General features: G+C 51.6%; 1 protein-coding gene across 10 annotated transcripts in view; it reads left to right on the top strand.

Moving 5' to 3' along the window:
• The first annotated feature begins 12,222 nt into the window (after positions 1–12,222).
• The window catches only part of VASH2 (vasohibin 2), a 39,840-nt gene continuing 36,117 nt past the window's right edge, over positions 12,223–15,945 (top strand). For 9 of the 10 annotated variants that reach the window (XR_014303821.1, XM_082702517.1, XM_082702521.1 and 6 more), the window contains exon 1: positions 13,292–13,583. Coding sequence is in view for 8 of the 10 variants with exons in the window: in XM_082702517.1 (XP_082558643.1) it covers positions 13,308–13,583 (276 nt within the window). In the remaining 2 variants the exon portion in view is untranslated. Of the gene's footprint in view, positions 12,496–13,291; positions 13,584–15,945 lie in introns of those variants that run through there. The other variant, XM_082702525.1, reaches the window with a different exon arrangement.

Below are 15,945 nucleotides of genomic sequence, written 5' to 3' on the forward strand. Positions count from 1 at the left end.
GTGATTTTAGGTCTGTTCCACGAGTTGAGCACAAGAGAGGATCTGTTCACTCTTGGATCCCCAGCACCTTGAACAATGCCAGGCACATAGTAGGTGCTCAGTAAATACTTCTGGAATGGATTAAGGTGGCAAGAAACACAGCTGGCTGGAACTTGGTACCATGAGTCTACGTGTCCCCGTGGAGTCTCAAATCATGGACTCGAGTGGGCAGAGTTATGGACTCACACGGGCAGAATCACGGACTCGCACAGGCAGAATCATGGACTCACATGGGCAGAATCACAGACTCACATGAGTAGTGGGACTCTTAAGAGGTCGTTTGGTCCGTGCCTTGCTTCTACTGAGGACTGCCTGCCGATCACCCTCTCTCTCCTTTCCTCAAAGTCTTAACGAATGGCAGGGCTGAAGGAGACCTTTAGGGACCATCTAGCCCCAAGGGCCTCAAACTTGGCTGTGGACAGTATTCCAGGTTGTGGGAGACCTAGCCCCACTCCCAAAGAAACTAACCTGATTTCCTTTGTCTGGGCATGGTCCCCCAGGTGGTACTAATGTGCAGCAAAGGTTTAGAAACAGGGATCCAGTGCAGCCCCCCTCACGTTACAGAAAGGGGGAGGAGGAGTATTCAGGATTATTAGCCAATTTGTGGCAGGTCTGAGCCCCCAGATCCAATGAGTACTCTTAAAAAGTCATTTAGGACCAAACACCCTTCCCTTTCCTTTCTTTCTTTCTTTCTTTCTTTCTTTCTTTCTTTCTTTCTTTCTTTCTTTCTTTCTTTCTTTCTTTGAGAGAGACAGAGAGCGTGTGTGTGAGTGGGGAGGGAGAGGCGTGGGAGAGGGAGGGGGTCCCAAGCAGACTCCGAGCTGCGCAAGGAGCCCGAGCGCCACCCGGGGCTCCGTCTCACGACCCATGAGCTCACGACCCGAGCCAAAACCAAGAACCAGACACTTCAACGACTCAGCTTCCCAGGCAGCCCCTAAGGTCACACCGCTTAAGCCTCTTCTTGATCAGAGTGGACTTAGATTTAACCCGAGTTTCAGGGGAGCCCCGAACACAGCTTCACCCCATCCTCCTTCCTGCCCCGTGCTGCTCTCCCTCCACAGCTGTGTGCCTCAGTTCCCTCAGCTTCTCTGGGAGTCTCCAGACCCCTCCCCTGGAGCGGCTCTCCTTCCCCTCCCCTGGCCAGTTCCTCCCCCTCGGCTGCCTTGAATCCACTCATTCCTTTGCCGGCCAAAGTCCTCTGCAGAGCCTTGCACCCCAACTGAGCTGCTCCCCAGCAGGCCCTGGAAGAAAGGGAGTTCTGCCTCCTTGCATTTCATCCATCTCGTTAGCAAGCCCCCCTACCCACCACACACACACACACACACACACACACAGTTCTGCAAGGCGACGGAGGACCCTGCTCCCAGCTGGCACACAGCTAACCTGAGTCCAGCCTTGGAACACACATAATCCGCTCTCGTTTGTTAAAAAATAAATAAATAAATAAAACCCAGAAACCAGTAGCCAATAAAACACTGATAAGGGCTTTGGTGAAAGATGATCCTGAGTAGATAAACTGTTCCCGAACCAGTGGTGCAGTAACTAGCCCTCTCCTGGGGGGCCTCGCGGAGAGTACTGGGGGCAGTCTGCAGGGTTCTCAACCCTCATTAGCCCCAACTAAAAATGGACTTCCTGGAATTTTTACAGGCAGCTAGTAAGCCTGAGTAGAACTTTCGGTGCATTATTACAAACACTGACTCATTATGCCTCGATCCAGCTCAAGGGTCCAGGAGGCCGTTTTGTTGCTGGTTCCCGGGGCTGGAGCCTCTGCAGTGCTCATCCCTGACAATCCCTCCTCCACCTCCCGGCCATGGCCCAGGACTCTCCCGATCACCCCCCGCTGCCTTTTAGAGCTTGGCCCATCGTTTCTATTTCAAGCCTGTCACAGCCACGGAAGCCCAAGTCTGCTTAATGTAAGCAGCTCAAACACCAAACACTGAGGCGCCTGACGAAGAATGGGAGGCGCTCACACACGTCTGGGCCCCAGCAGGGGCTCCCCCCACGGCTCCTTCACTCCCTGCCCGCTGCCTCCTCACGCCCAGCCATACCTCAGCCTTCCAAACCCCTGTGTGTGGTGGGTGCGATTGGACCCGTTTTCAGTAGAGGAAATGGGCTCAGAGTCATGTGGCCCAACCAAGTCAACACAGGGGCTCTCTGTACTGACTGGACCTTCAAACGCTTTCTGGGTCATGGTCGTCACTCATTTTCCTCAAGGCAGGGGGCTTAGAGGCCAAGCACGGGAGGGAATCTTGCTGAAGGCAAAGAGTCGTGGCCAAGTGAAGAGGCAGGAGCAGACAAATGTGTCGAAAAATCATCTAGTCCCGAGGGGGCCTCGCTGGACATCGTACGCCAAACTTGGCCCATAGATAGGTCTTCATAAGCCTGCACTCTGTTTCATGACGGAATGTTGGAGAAATCATATTTTCTAAAAAAGATCCAGACGTCCAAGTCTGTCTTGAAAAACTGCAGATCTGAGCACGCCAGCCATTTGGCTAACGTTGAAGCTGACAGGCAGGAGCCCCCCGAAAGGGACCTGACCTCTTCAGCTTCTGTTACCTGTCCGACTCTTGTTGACATTTGAGTGTATGGCCCCCGAACTATTTCCACCTCCCCACTTCCTACAGGAAAGGCAGGACCGCAAGAAGTGAAGAGACCAAAGGCAAAGGCAAACAGGGTGACCTTAAGAAGACCACTTAGCTTCCCTCTGTGCAATTTCCTCTATACAATGGGAATAGTATTGATGGTGCGCGTCTCAGTCAGCTCAGGCCGCCATAACAAAACACCCCGGACTGAGGGGCTTAAACAATAAATGTTCATTTTCTCACGGTTCTGGACCCTGGAATAATCAGGGGCCAGCAAATATGGTTTCTGGGGAAAGTCCCCTTCCTGGTCTTGTAGACCGTGTGCTTCTTGCTGTGTCCTCACATAGCCTTTCCTCAGTGTGAGCACTAGGGGGACGGGGCCAGCCCTCTGGCATCTCTCCTCACGAGGATACGACCCCTGTCAGATCAGGGACCACCTTCAGGAGCTCATTTCACCATAATTACTTCTCTTGAGGCCCCATCTCCAAATAAAGCCACACTGGGAGTGGTTAGGGCTTCAACATACAACTTCAGGGCAACACAAACATTCAGTCCATAATAACAACACCCACTTCTTAGGGTTGTTGTGTGAGGGTGGAATGACTCCATGCTTGAAGAGCTCTCAAAACGGCATCTGGCATGTAGCACATTTTCAGTAAATATTAGCAATAATATCTGATGATACCATTGAGGGTGTGGGCTTCCTCTTGCGTTGACTACCGAAAGCGACATCATCGTGAGCACCCACCCGGCTCCCCAGACAGCTGTCATCTTCCATAAAGCCAAGGAGAGTGTTACATTTAAGAAAGAAAGACATGTTGGCACATTTCTAATGCAGAACCCTTTCCTCAAGGAGGAACCTTGAGGTTCGTTGCTCCTCAGGGAGCACCAAGGGAGATGGCCAATGGGAGACACCTGGGTGCTCTCCTCAGGGAACGTCCAACAAACTCCCTGCACAGCACTGGGCTCACATTCTTTCTTCGGCTCCCCCAGGAAGATGTTTATCCTCTGAACTGCTTGTCTATGGTCTGGATACACAAATGCCCTGTTTTCCCACATGTGTGATGTTCTTGTTACCCCTTACCTGCCCTTGTGTGAGGTTCCCCAGAAGGAACGGGGGCCTCCGCGTGGGTTCTGAAGATCGAGGTCAGCAGTCATCTCTGTCCACCCCAACCCACTCTCTGCTCAGCTGTCTGCCCAGGAGGCTGTCCTCGGTGGACGGCACTTCTATCTCCTGCTCCCCTGGACTCCTTCAGGCCTAGGGCAGAGAACAGCTCTGGGTTCCTCGTCATCCTTGATGGTTCCCCCATCTTGTCAGTGCCTCTGCTGACAGACCCTTCCAAAGGGGTGGTGTCCCCTTCATATCACAGAAGGTTTCTGGACCGTCAGAAACTCCCCAGTATAGCTACTGTATGATCACAGGCCTGGGTCAGTGTGTTCCCATGTTCCTTCGGGACACAGAGGCTATATTGCTCAGTTTACTTCATTTCACCTTCCTAAAGTACCCAAGAATCAAAAGGAGAGCGTTCTCACCATAGCCTAACCCTCCCGTGGTATCTGAGCAGTTGCTCCTCTCTGGGTAGATCTCAGGAAAATCCCACCGAGGCCAAATCCAAGTATTTGCAAGATGGTTGCTGCTACAGAGTCTGTGTCCCTCTGAAATTCATTCTTGAAATCCTAACCCCTGATGGGATGACTTAGGAGGTGAAGAGGTCATAAGTGTGGAGCCCTCATGGATGGGACCAGCCGTATAAATTCTCCTTTGTCACTTCCGCCATGTGAGTACTCAGGGAGAAGATGGCTGTCTGTGAACCAGGAAGTGGATCCTCACCGTCGCCTTGAATCTGCCGGAGTCTTGATGCTGGACTTCCCAGACTCTGTAACTGAGAGAAATGAACATTAGTTGATGAAAAGAAATGTAGTCTATGGTTTTTTTTTTTTTTTTAAGGGGTAGGCACAGGGCCTTCAAGTGTACTGTCCAGAGGAGGACAACAGGTGTCTCCTCTGAAAGCTGCCATTGTGACAGAAGGCAGTAATTTTACAGCAGATGATTCTCCTATTCTCTGGGTGAAAAATAGCTGTAATCCAAGAAAGTCTTAAATTTCTGTTCCCTTGGGCCAAATGACCTCAAAGGACCCTACACCTCATCGGAAGGACCATTGTCCAGGGCCCTGGCTGCTGCCAGCACAGTCCCTTCCCTGGCAGCTCCCCTGGTCTTGTTCATCCTGTTTCTCGCTCTCCTGCAAGCTCCCCACCCTCTGGTACCCCCTCTTCAGAGAAACAAATAAGCCCCAAATTCAAGGGACTCCCCGTGAGGGAAAAGTCTGAAGCATCAGAACAGTTCAACTTTTTGGTCATAAGGGCATCTGGGAATGGTCTATGATGACCATTTAAGCCCATGTTCTTCTTATTTAAAAAAAGAAAAAAAAAGGTGAAAAGAAAGGAAGGGAAAAGAAACACACTGGCTCAGGAGGGTGTAAGTGTAATTCCCAGTTCTGACACTTACTAATTATAGCATCTTGTGCAAGTTCCCTAACCTTCTAAAACCTCAGCTGCTTCCTTTGTAAAATGGAAATGATACCACCTATCTCACAGACTTAATATAGTAGACATTCACTCTGTTCTCAGGGGTTATTCATTCCACCCTCCTTTTTTTAAAACGTTTTACTTGGAAGTAACTTCGAACTTACAGAAAAGTGGTTAACTATAAGAAGAGTGAAAAGAATGTCCATGTGCCCTTTACCCAGATTCATCTACTGTTAATATTTTGTCTTATTTCCTCTCTTCCTCTCTGTTCACACACGCACACACACGCACACACTCACACGCATCCCTGTGTGCACGCACATACAGTGTTTTGTTTTGTTCTGTTTTCCTGAACCACTTGGGAGTCAGGGGCTCTTTCCCCCTCTGTACCTTGGTGTCTTATTTCCCAAGAATAAGAATCCAGATAGTCCCTGGATATCACTATGTAGAATTTATCAACTTCCATAAAGTTAATATAGACGCAACACTTTTTAAAAAGATTTTATTTATTTATTCGAGAGAGAGAGCCCAAGCGGAGGGAGGGGCAGAGGAAAAAGGAGAAGCAGACTCCCCACTGAGCAGGGAGCCCAACAGACAGACAGACAGACAGACAGACAGAGGCGGGGCTTAATCCCAGTACCCTGAGATCATGACCTGAGCTAAAGTCAGATGCTCACCCAGGTGCCCCTTCATATAGACATAATACTATCTGCTTGAACGTCTATGTTCCTGTTTTGTCACTTGGTCTAAGAACATCGCTCACATCATTTGGTCCCTGCAGGTCAAGACCAAAACTACAGGTTTTTGATCAATCAGGGTCACACTTAGTTGCCTTGTCTTTTTGGTTTTCATTAATATGGAACATTTCCACAGATTTTTTTGTCCTTTAGTACCTTGACAGTTAAAACATACAGTTTTAAAAACAGAACGTTCCTTATTTTGGATAAGTCTGAGGCTTGTTCATGATGAGATTCATGCTATGGTTTTAGAAAGACTGAGTTCCCAACAGTACTTCTAACTCCCGTTCCTGCCACAGGGTCCGGTCCTCCTTTGGCTCTCCCCATCCCCCATCGGTACGTTCCCTTGTCCGTGTGAGAGCACTAGTCCCAAGGCTGAGAGTAATACTCATGGTCTCCCTTCTCTGTGACCTCTCCTAGACTTTCCTTCCCTCACTCTCGTCCAACAACTCGGCTACTTTACCCGGATGGGCTGCCTGACTGGGTCATCTTCATAGGCGGGAGAAGGTCAATGTTCTTAATTAAACTGCCTTTACTGAGTTTAATTGCTATCGCTGCCAAATTATTGCTTTCCCAAGAGCAATCCCAGTGAGTCCCTTGGGTACCCTCCCATCCGGGCCCCTCGAGGTAACTAGAATCACTATACTTTAACTCCTTTCTTTGTCTTCTGGCCCAAAGTGACCGAAACAGCCAGGTGGCAGTCACAGCTCCAGGTCAGTGGAACCTTACGGTGCACCCTACCAGAGCGATCTTTCTGGAAACCAGAACCGCTTACCTAACACAGTCCAAAGCTTCCGGGACAAAAAGCACAAATTCCTCGTGGGTCATGGGCTGTAATTGTGAAAGGTGCCACCTTTCCGTCCCTTGGTTCTGGGGTTCATTCTTTCTAGCTATTAAGGATTAAGTGCCATACAGAGGTCATTAGCTCAAAGCATAGTACAACATGGAGGACGGTACCACAACTCTGCAAAGTGTTGTACCCTCGCTTTGCCTGAACTGAGTTCCAAAAGGCTTGTTCACTACATTATTGGGTTAGCTGTTTCTGGGTTCAGGCTGAGAGTGGTAGACCATGGTCATGAGCCTCTTGCTGGCCCGTCTTTCACCATCCGATGGGTCTCTGGTTCTGAGGAAATGTCTAAGGTAGTGCATCAATGGATGTGTGTTCTGGAACCTCTCAGATGAGGGTACTGCTCGAAGCCCTGTGGGCAGGGGAGGCAAAACCACAGATTCTGTTTACATTGGTTGTGGTCAAGTCAGCTCTCAGCACCCTCCGAGGTAGAAGGTCCGTGTAAACTTACCTGCTCCTGGATGGCTATCCGAGCAATGTTGTGAGACTGGGCTCTTGGCATCAGTCCCTGCTGATGGCCAGTTGGGCTCACTTGGCAACAGCAATAGCTTTGGGCCAGATTTGGCTTAGATTTGGAAATTAGGTGAGGATCTATAATCTTCCATTATGGGGACCAGAGTCAACCTGCTGCTCACCAGCTATTTTTTTCTGATTATGCAAACCCAGCAATAGCCTAGGTGGCTGTTCCTCGATCCCACCCTCGGGAGGGGGACCATAGGTATCAGTTTGACTGGAATGGTCCTGGGGTATACCACCTGTCGCCAGGTAATCATTACCAGCACACCTTTTCTCTCTTAAAAGGAGCTTAATGTGGAAAATAAATTATACAAATACCTGTCCCTTAGGAATGCCATGATCTATTAGCCGGCATGAGTCCATGCAGAGAAGGTGACTCTGATCGCCCTTCTATCTTGTTGTCTCTTGTGAAATGTTCACCTTGTCCTCGATGATGAAGTGCTCCCACCTCGCCTCTGCAATTCGGGGATTTGGGTCATCTCTGCTAAGGCAGCCCACTTATCCAGCATCTTTCCCCTACGTCACCCCTAGACCCAAGGATAGTCCCTGTACCACTACCAGCTGCCTTCTTACTCATGTAACCTTTCTCGTTTTGTAATGAATGGGAAGTGAGTGACGCGAGTGTCCTCGGGGCTGGCCCACAGAACCAGTCAGGTGATTGGTTCTTGAGCTTTACTTAATAAAACCTTCTTTCTTTTTTTTAAGGTTTTATTTATTTGAGGCAGAGAGAGCGTATGAGCGGGGGCGGGGAGGGTGAGGATCAAAGGCAGAAGCAGACGCCCCGCTGAGCAGGGATTCAATCCCAGGACTCCAGGATCAGGATCTGAGCCACCCAGGTGCCCTAATAAAACTCTGTAATATTCCCTTTTTCCTGGCTCTTCTGACACCTCCTCTCCGCTACACGAGGAAGTCTGCTTTTTCCACTTTGCTTATCGTTGAGACAAGGCTTCAAAGACCCATCCAAATAAACAAGGGGATTGGGACAAGCTCCAGACATTCTTGCTAAAACTAAATGCTGATTTCTGTAGGAGTATTCCCACATCAGTGACTTCTCCCCACGGAGCTTTCTGCTTCCCCCTCCACGCCCGCCCCCCAACTATGCACACACATTTCCACAGTTCCTGCCAGTGCCCATCAGCCAAGCCCTACAACATCTTTGGCTAGGACCCCGTTTCTCTCTGGATGGGGACTTCTTTCCAGTGTGGCCTGTGCTAGCACTTTCCCTGGATATCGGTAGAGGCAACAGGTGGTCTTGAGAACAAGCCATGGAGAAGGAGGTTTTCTCTGGGCAGGAGCATTCACAAGGGATTCGAAGCGTCCAGAACTTTCATCCACTGAGACAGCTCTATTCCAGGACGCCGGGTCCCACTCTTTCCCTATCAGGCCTTTGACCCTGACATGGAAGCCTGTGAAGGCCATGTATCTAGGATCCTTTGCAGTTCTGCTCCTCTGTGATCAGGTCCTGGGTTTGATTTTATGCAGTAGGAAGTAAGACTCTTAAACTTGTTGCGGAGGCTCTCTGGCTTTCAGAACATTCCATGAACAAGTAATTAATGGCACTGAGCCTGTCATTTTCTGTTCAAGGTCTCTCATACCTTATAATTATCATTGTTTCCAAACCGATGGACTTGCCATAGCGACTCGATCTCCTAAGGTCTTGCTCTCCACCCAATTCACCCCAATTAAACACAAGTGAAATGTGCAGAGATGCCGCATATCAGAGCTCTTGCCTTCCCTCTTATCACCAGCGAAGGGTTCTACTGATTTCAGACGGGGAGGCCAGATAACCCCGAAATCCATCCTGAGCACTTGCTTTCTAGAACCACTCGTGGAACCCATTGTTTTAGCTAGGTTTCCCTAGAAAAACAGAATCTGAAGCAGCGATCAAATCTGCCAGAGAACGCAGCCAGAGTGAGCACGAGAGGGAACCCGGAGAGGAAAGGATGAAAAGCAGTGGAAGGTGGGACGTTCTCACACCGGTGGCTGCGTCACGGCCAGCTGCCGGGAGCCGAGGCTGGTCACTCGGTAGGGATGTGTGCTCAGCCTCGGGGGACATCTCCAGACAGGCTCTGCTGGAAAAGCACACCTCCGAGTTGTCCACAGAAAGGGAGGACGAAGAATGAACTTACCAGCCCAGATCTCTCTCACCTGCTGTTTCCTCACTGATCGAAAGGAATTGATTCCTTAAGAGGCATCATCTAGCCCTTTCTGAGTCCAGAAGTCCATCCGCACGTGGGGCTGGCCAGCCTGTCTGTGCAGCCACACCAAGAGGGTCCTGCCTGGGGCGGGTGACTGGTCCCTTCCAGATGGCTGAACCGATCGGGCTGGCTGTGGAGGCAGCCGTGGAGCCTGGAGAAAGGCGACTCTAGCCAAGGTGTGTTCGATCCGTGCTATCAACCAGGCTATTAACATCAACAAGTGCTGGAGCTAGATAGACGGACCCTCAGGTGGGATTTTGTCTGACATACCTCTGAGACCTCAGCAGCTGGCACTTGAAAAAGGAGACACTATTGACGCTTTTCTTGCTCCAAACCTTCCACTGCACATGTCTGCTAGTCCGGTCATTATACCCTCAGATGGCAGTGACCATGCTCTCAGTGGCTGAGCGTCAATAGTCACCATGTGTCCCCGTTCAAATCACAAGTTGGCTCTGGGTCCCACTGTGTGTGTCTATATGGCCACGCCACCCTTACTGTTTGGACTTTCAAAACCCATCATCTGTCTGGCGTGGGTTCAGTGTTATGTAACACTAAGTACACAAGGAAATGAAGACTAGAGCTGGCTGGTCCATGCAATAAACACAGTTCTGTAATGCAAAAGATTTCTCAACAAAAGGACCCTCTGTCTCTCAGTCCTTCACTGGCACTGCACAGTTCGGTTCAGAAGCCTTCTTATCACCTTTCAGGAAAAGTAGCCAAAGCTCCTAGCTCTCTTCATAAGCCATATCACTTGGGTCCCTGTGGCAGCCCACCCCAGGGAAGAAGAGAACGGACAGCTGGAATTTGGGAGACGAACAACAAATGCTTTCCCCCCAGTTGTCAGGGAGTTCCGGGGTGTCTGGAGCAGGAACAAGAACTGATAAACCTCTCTGGTCCATAGGATTTGATTCAGGTACAGCAGGACCCAGGCCCTGGTATAATAGGGTAATTGTACTTGTTTGGACTTGGCCTGAGTGGGACACTGGGAATTGATGCCAAGGAAGGTGAAACTTGCCAGACATTCTTCGATTTTTGCCAACCGATCATTTGGGCTTTGAGAGCTCCATTTTCTCCTGCGGGACTGTGAGGCCAAATTCGCATCCTGGGCACAAGATCCTCATCCTCATGTGGCCTCCAGAGACTTGAAACTCTGAGGAAGTAAGGAGAAGGGGCGGACTGGAGAGGGGAGGGAGCAGAGGAAGGATGTTCAAGATGAGAAAGCAGATCACTCCCTGAGGCACGTGTTCTTTCAATGGAGAAATGAAACCTGAAGCAATTATATGGTGAGAGGATAATTTTCTTTCAGTTTCCTGATTTTTTTTTTCAAGGGTGCCGCTTCATTTGCATCATTCAGACAGTTTTTTGAATTGGCTCACTTCTTGTTGTCTGAATGGACCTACATTATTGTTCTCATTGCCCAGAACCAGGTCTCCTGGCCCAGGCCCTGGCTCACAGCTGTATTCCAGGACCTCTGCGGGCGCCGACCACTCACCGTGCGCTCCACCAGCAGTGGCTCTTCGATGACCATGTTCTTAATTCCAGGTTAACTTAGCATTGCTATCACAACTGCTTACCCTCCCAAAACAGGCACAGAATTTAAAGAGAAAAGATATTATGGCCACTTTCTTAAGTGTCCCTGAGAGAGGAAACCAGAGAATCAGAGAACCTTAGAGCCAGAATAGACCTCGAGTGTGTGTGTGTGTGTGTGTGTGTGTGTGTATTTGGGGGAGCGGTACCCTACTGCCCTCTTTTCAGAAAGAGAAGTTAAGGCATAGAACAGGCAAGTGGCTTGTCCTGGGTCACACAGCTTAGCCAAGTGACAAACCTGGACTTTTGGTGTCTAGTATGGTGTTCTTCCCATCTCAGTTTTTTTTTTTTTTTTTTTACTTTTCTTACAGAAAAAAAAAAAAAAAATGGGAGAGGGATGGCAGCTAGGTGGCTCAGACAGTTAAGACTCCTGATTTCAGCTCAGGTCATGATCTCCCCATTGGGTAATTAAGCCCCACACCTGGCTCCCTGCTCAGTGCGGAGTCTGCTTGCCCCTCTCCCTGTGCCCCTTCCCCGCCCCTTCAAAAGTAAGTTAAATAAAGTCTTTTCTTTTCTTTCTTTTTTTTTTTTTAAGGGAGAGGGAAAGGCGTCTTTAAGGCAAAAATATTCTGTGGAGAGTGTGGAAAGGCTCCTACTTCGCCATGGTTTTCAAGTAACTCTCCAGCCCCTGCTCTAACTCAAACTGTGAGAGAATAGTTGGGGCCTGGCTGACCTCCTGGGCCATGTCAGGCCATGACAGCGCATGTCAGCATGGGTCCAAAAGGAATTTATTAATGAAGACTAATGTCAGAAGGTACATGCTGTGTGTGTCCCCTAATTGGGTTTGGAAAATCTGTAATGTGAGATTAAAAAAAAAAAAAAAAAGATTTAATTTTGTGCTTTCGTGTGACAGCCCCTGCCTAAACCGTCCATCACTCCCTGCCAGGGGCAGGTGACTGTCCAGCCTTCCTCAGGGAACGAAGTTCTCAGGACAAGCCCTCCCACACCTTGGGGTCACTTCTTGGGTGGCTTTGTTTCTCCTCTGCTTCCCACAGTTGCACACCTTCGCGGGGCCACCATCCCTGGGGAAACTCGGTCTTAAGTCCCATGCACAAACGCCCCAGCCCCGCGGAGCTCCCAGGACAAGACTGCGATTGGATTTCGCGTGGCCGCCCAGCTCCCCCTGCTCCTCTCCTCTCCTGCCCGGGAATCCCCGGAGCCAATCAGAGCGTCGCGGAGCTCCCGGTTGTAGAGTCCCGAGCCCGGGACCCGCCCCTCTTTGTTGCGGTGGCCAATGGACGCGTTCAGAACATCGGCGGCCGCCCGGGTGACTCGGTTATATGTCACAGAATAACATTCGAGAATGGGACATGGAATGAGGCGACGGCTGCAGCAGCCCCAGCAGCCGCAGCAGCCCCAGCAGCCCCAGGCCCAGGCCCAGCCCCCGCAGCCGCCGCAGCAGCCCCCGCCGCCCCCGCCGCCCGGAGAAGCTCCGCGGCCATGAGGCCCCTGGCCGGCCCGAGGTAGGGTCGGGGGGGCTGCGGCGCGCCCGCCTCGCGCCCCGCCCGCAGCCAGTCCCCCGGGTGCCTGGCGCTGGAACTCGGGGAGGGGTGGGGGCGGCGCCACTTGCACGGGCGCCTGGGGGCCGCAGCCGGTCCTCGCCCACCGGCTCCGGGAGGGCCTCCGGGCGGAATCGCGGCCGCCTTTGCAAGGCGAAGCTGCTGCTGCTGCGCCCTCGCGGCAGCCCGGGCGCTCACGTGCCGGTACGTTCCGGGCGCGACTGGCGCTCTGCCACATCTGGCACCAAGGAATGCGTGGAGCCTTGCGGGGACCTCCTGCTCCTTCACGCAGCACGAGCTGTCTTTCTTCTCCCAACCCGTCCACTCCGCACCCTCCACGCTCCGTGGATCCCGCTCCGGGTGTCTGAGGGCGGGTGTGAAGCTTGGGGGCAAAATTCGAGTCGCCTTCCTCGGGAATTGCAGGGCTGCAAGCTCGTGGGCAATTGCTGGAGGGGTCTGTCGGCGCGCGGGGGGGAGCGGGGAGTGACGCGGGGCCACTCCGAGGCCCCGCCGCCGTTGGACACAGTGCGCCCCGCCTCTGGTGTCCACTTACCCGTGGTGTGTGCTGTGTCTCCACTGATTTCAGGCTCGGCCCGTAAGCGGAGCTCCAGCCGCCGCTCCCGGTTCGCGCGTCCTGCGGCAGCCAGAGGCATGGAGAAGGCCGTCCCCGCGGGGCGCTGATCCCCGTGCCGCGCCCGCGCGCACACGCCCCCCGCCGCCGCCGCCGCCGCCGCCGCCGCGCGCCCCCCGCACCCCCGCCCCGCCCCGGCCCCACCATGACCGGCTCCGCGGCCGACACTCACCGCTGCCCACATCCCAAAGGCGCCAAAGGCACCCGGTCCCGGAGCAGCCACGCGCGGCCGGTGAGCCTCGCCACCAGTGGGGGCTCGGAGGAGGAGGACAAAGACGGCGGGGTGCTGTTTCACGTTAACAAGAGCGGCTTCCCCATCGACAGCCACACCTGGGAGCGCATGTGGATGCACGTGGCTAAGGTGCACCCCAAGGGGGGAGAAATGGTGGGCGCCATCAGGAACGCCACCTTCTTGGCAAAGGTCAGAGGCTTCGATGGACAGGGTGGGGTGGGCAATGATGGGAACACTTCAATCTGCATAGCAAGTAGAGGCGATGTCCATTTTCCTGGTCCGGTTCTGGACTCCCTTATGCTCCCCCATTCTTCCGGGCCGGTCCCCACCCCCTTTGCTTAATTGAGACGTTTGTCTTGGAAGCCTTAGAAATGGGGGAGGGAGAGATGGAGGGCTTGCTGTCCTGTGACTGTGTGGTCTGGCGGTGCCAAGGGTTCTTTGAATTTCCAGCCAAACTCTGTTTGCTACCCCCATCACCTCCTCCAGCAAAAGCTATAAGCCACCTGGTAGCCACCAGGTAACACCAGTGTTGCCAAGAATGCTCAGAGCCCCCCTCCCCCCGCCAGGATCACACCCTCCTTTTCCTCTTTGGAGACTCTTAAGTCCTTCCCTGTCTCTCCTTTGCAAATGATTTATCAGGCTGTGAATGAATTTTGCAATCAACCAGTCAGACTTCTCAGCGTGAATCATTTCTAGACTTTTTGCCAATTCTTTTTTTCATGACAGTGACTTTCACCTCTGAAACTTGCAAAGCAGTGAACTGTCTCTTTTCTCAGCTTATCTGAGCTCCAAGAAAAAAAAAAAGAGTTTTGGCTATTGCTTAAAAGGGACTTTCCAGTGCACATGATGCATTAGTTTCCCTGGATAGAGATGGAGGCTCAGGAGCGAAACTCTTTCTACCTTGGAGAGAAGCCAGTGAGCAGACTGAGTCTGGTGGCCAAGGATATAGTTAGTAAGACGGAGGGAGGGAGATGTGTGGTGGTCACTCTATGAGACCTCAGAAAGCAAGCTGCAGAGAAATGCTACAGAGCCTGGGGGTGATGGCATAGCAGATGGTTTTCGTTGCCCCCTGGGGACACTGGTGTGGCTGAGAAGACTTCTGGGCTGGTCTAGGAATGCCAGACCTGAGACCTGAAAGGCCATCTGGCTGAGTCCCCAACCTGGAGCATCTGGTGACCTGAGCATCTGAGCCCTGCAGGCCAGAGAGCTGCATGTGCCCTTGGGGGGAGTGACAGGGCCCAGAAGCTTCCTGCTGCAATCATTCAGTGCTTTATTGCAGCAGGTCACGGAGCCCTTCACTATGCCCAATGAGGACATTTCTTGCTTTGTTGCTGGCTGTGATTTACCCCTGCTGGGCTTTCCTTGAGCAGAACAACGCTGGTCTCGGCTGGCAGTTCTGACTTCAGATTTTTGTCCTTACTTGACTGAGGCGTGCTTTACTTAAGGAGGACCTGGGAGCCCTTTAGCCCTGGAAGAGAGGTGGCCACAGGGGACCAAGGCCTGTTCCTGCTGTCCTATGCTGCAAATCTAATTCAGCTCCCGACCTCTGACCCTACTGCTAAGGGTGGCTTTGGCTTTCTCCTGGTCTTGTGTGTGCAGACCCCTTTTCTCCATAGGAATCAGAAAGTGTTTTTTTTGGTGGAGACTGCTCTCCCCCCTCTCAGCAGAATCCCTTCTTCTTCCCAGAGACCTCGTGGGGATGGGGAGCTCATCACCTCACAGGGCAGCTCGCCCAGGGCCTGGCCAGATTTGGGTGTTGGTGGTTGGGAAACTCTTGTCTTCAGTGGCACAGAAATTCTCCTTTTTCACCTTCAGCCCCATGTGACCACTAATTGTTGGGTTGCCCTTTGAATCAGAGCAGCGCATCCCTACCTCCTTCACTATTCATAGCTCCCTAGAATGTTACGACACAGCCTTCTTGGAATAAAAATCAAGGGACTGAATTCTAGTCCTGGTGGTGCTGCTTCTGGCTTTGTGGCCTCAGTCACTCACTTAAAAAAAAACAAACTCTGGTCTTAGTTTTCTCATCTGTAAAATGGGAATTGACAAGATTTCATATCAAGTTCCTTCCAGCTCTTCAGTCCCTTGACGATATGACCTACGTGTCTCCAGATCTCCAATGCTGAGCTGTGTGACAACAGAGTTGACTTAGAACAAGTCCTCAGGACCGTGACCTTCCGTCATTCTGCATCTTCCTTTAGTTCTTTGTCCTCATGTAACTCCTTTCACTGTGTCTTAGTGTCACAGTTCCCAGATCAAAGCACTCTCCTCACCCTCTTTCTAGGACACTTGCTAGTTTGTCAGCAGTCAGTCCTCTAAAATAAGTACCTATGAAACACAATATTCTCAATGTTATCTGAGTGGTTTAAAACACAGATTACTTTCCCCTGAGACCTGTACCTGATGTTTCCATTATTGTGGCTGAATGATGTGTTCTTGGGAAAAAAAAAAGTTCCCTTTTATACATAGCAACCACACTGTCTTATCTTTTCGCAGCAACCTGAAGTCACAGCAGAACTCCTGCCAAGCCGGGAAAACCCCAGGCCAAATA

This window comes from Mustela nivalis (genome assembly GCF_964662115.1).
Source record: "Mustela nivalis genome assembly, chromosome: 16".
In the NCBI taxonomy this organism is placed as follows: Eukaryota; Metazoa; Chordata; class Mammalia; order Carnivora; family Mustelidae; genus Mustela; species Mustela nivalis.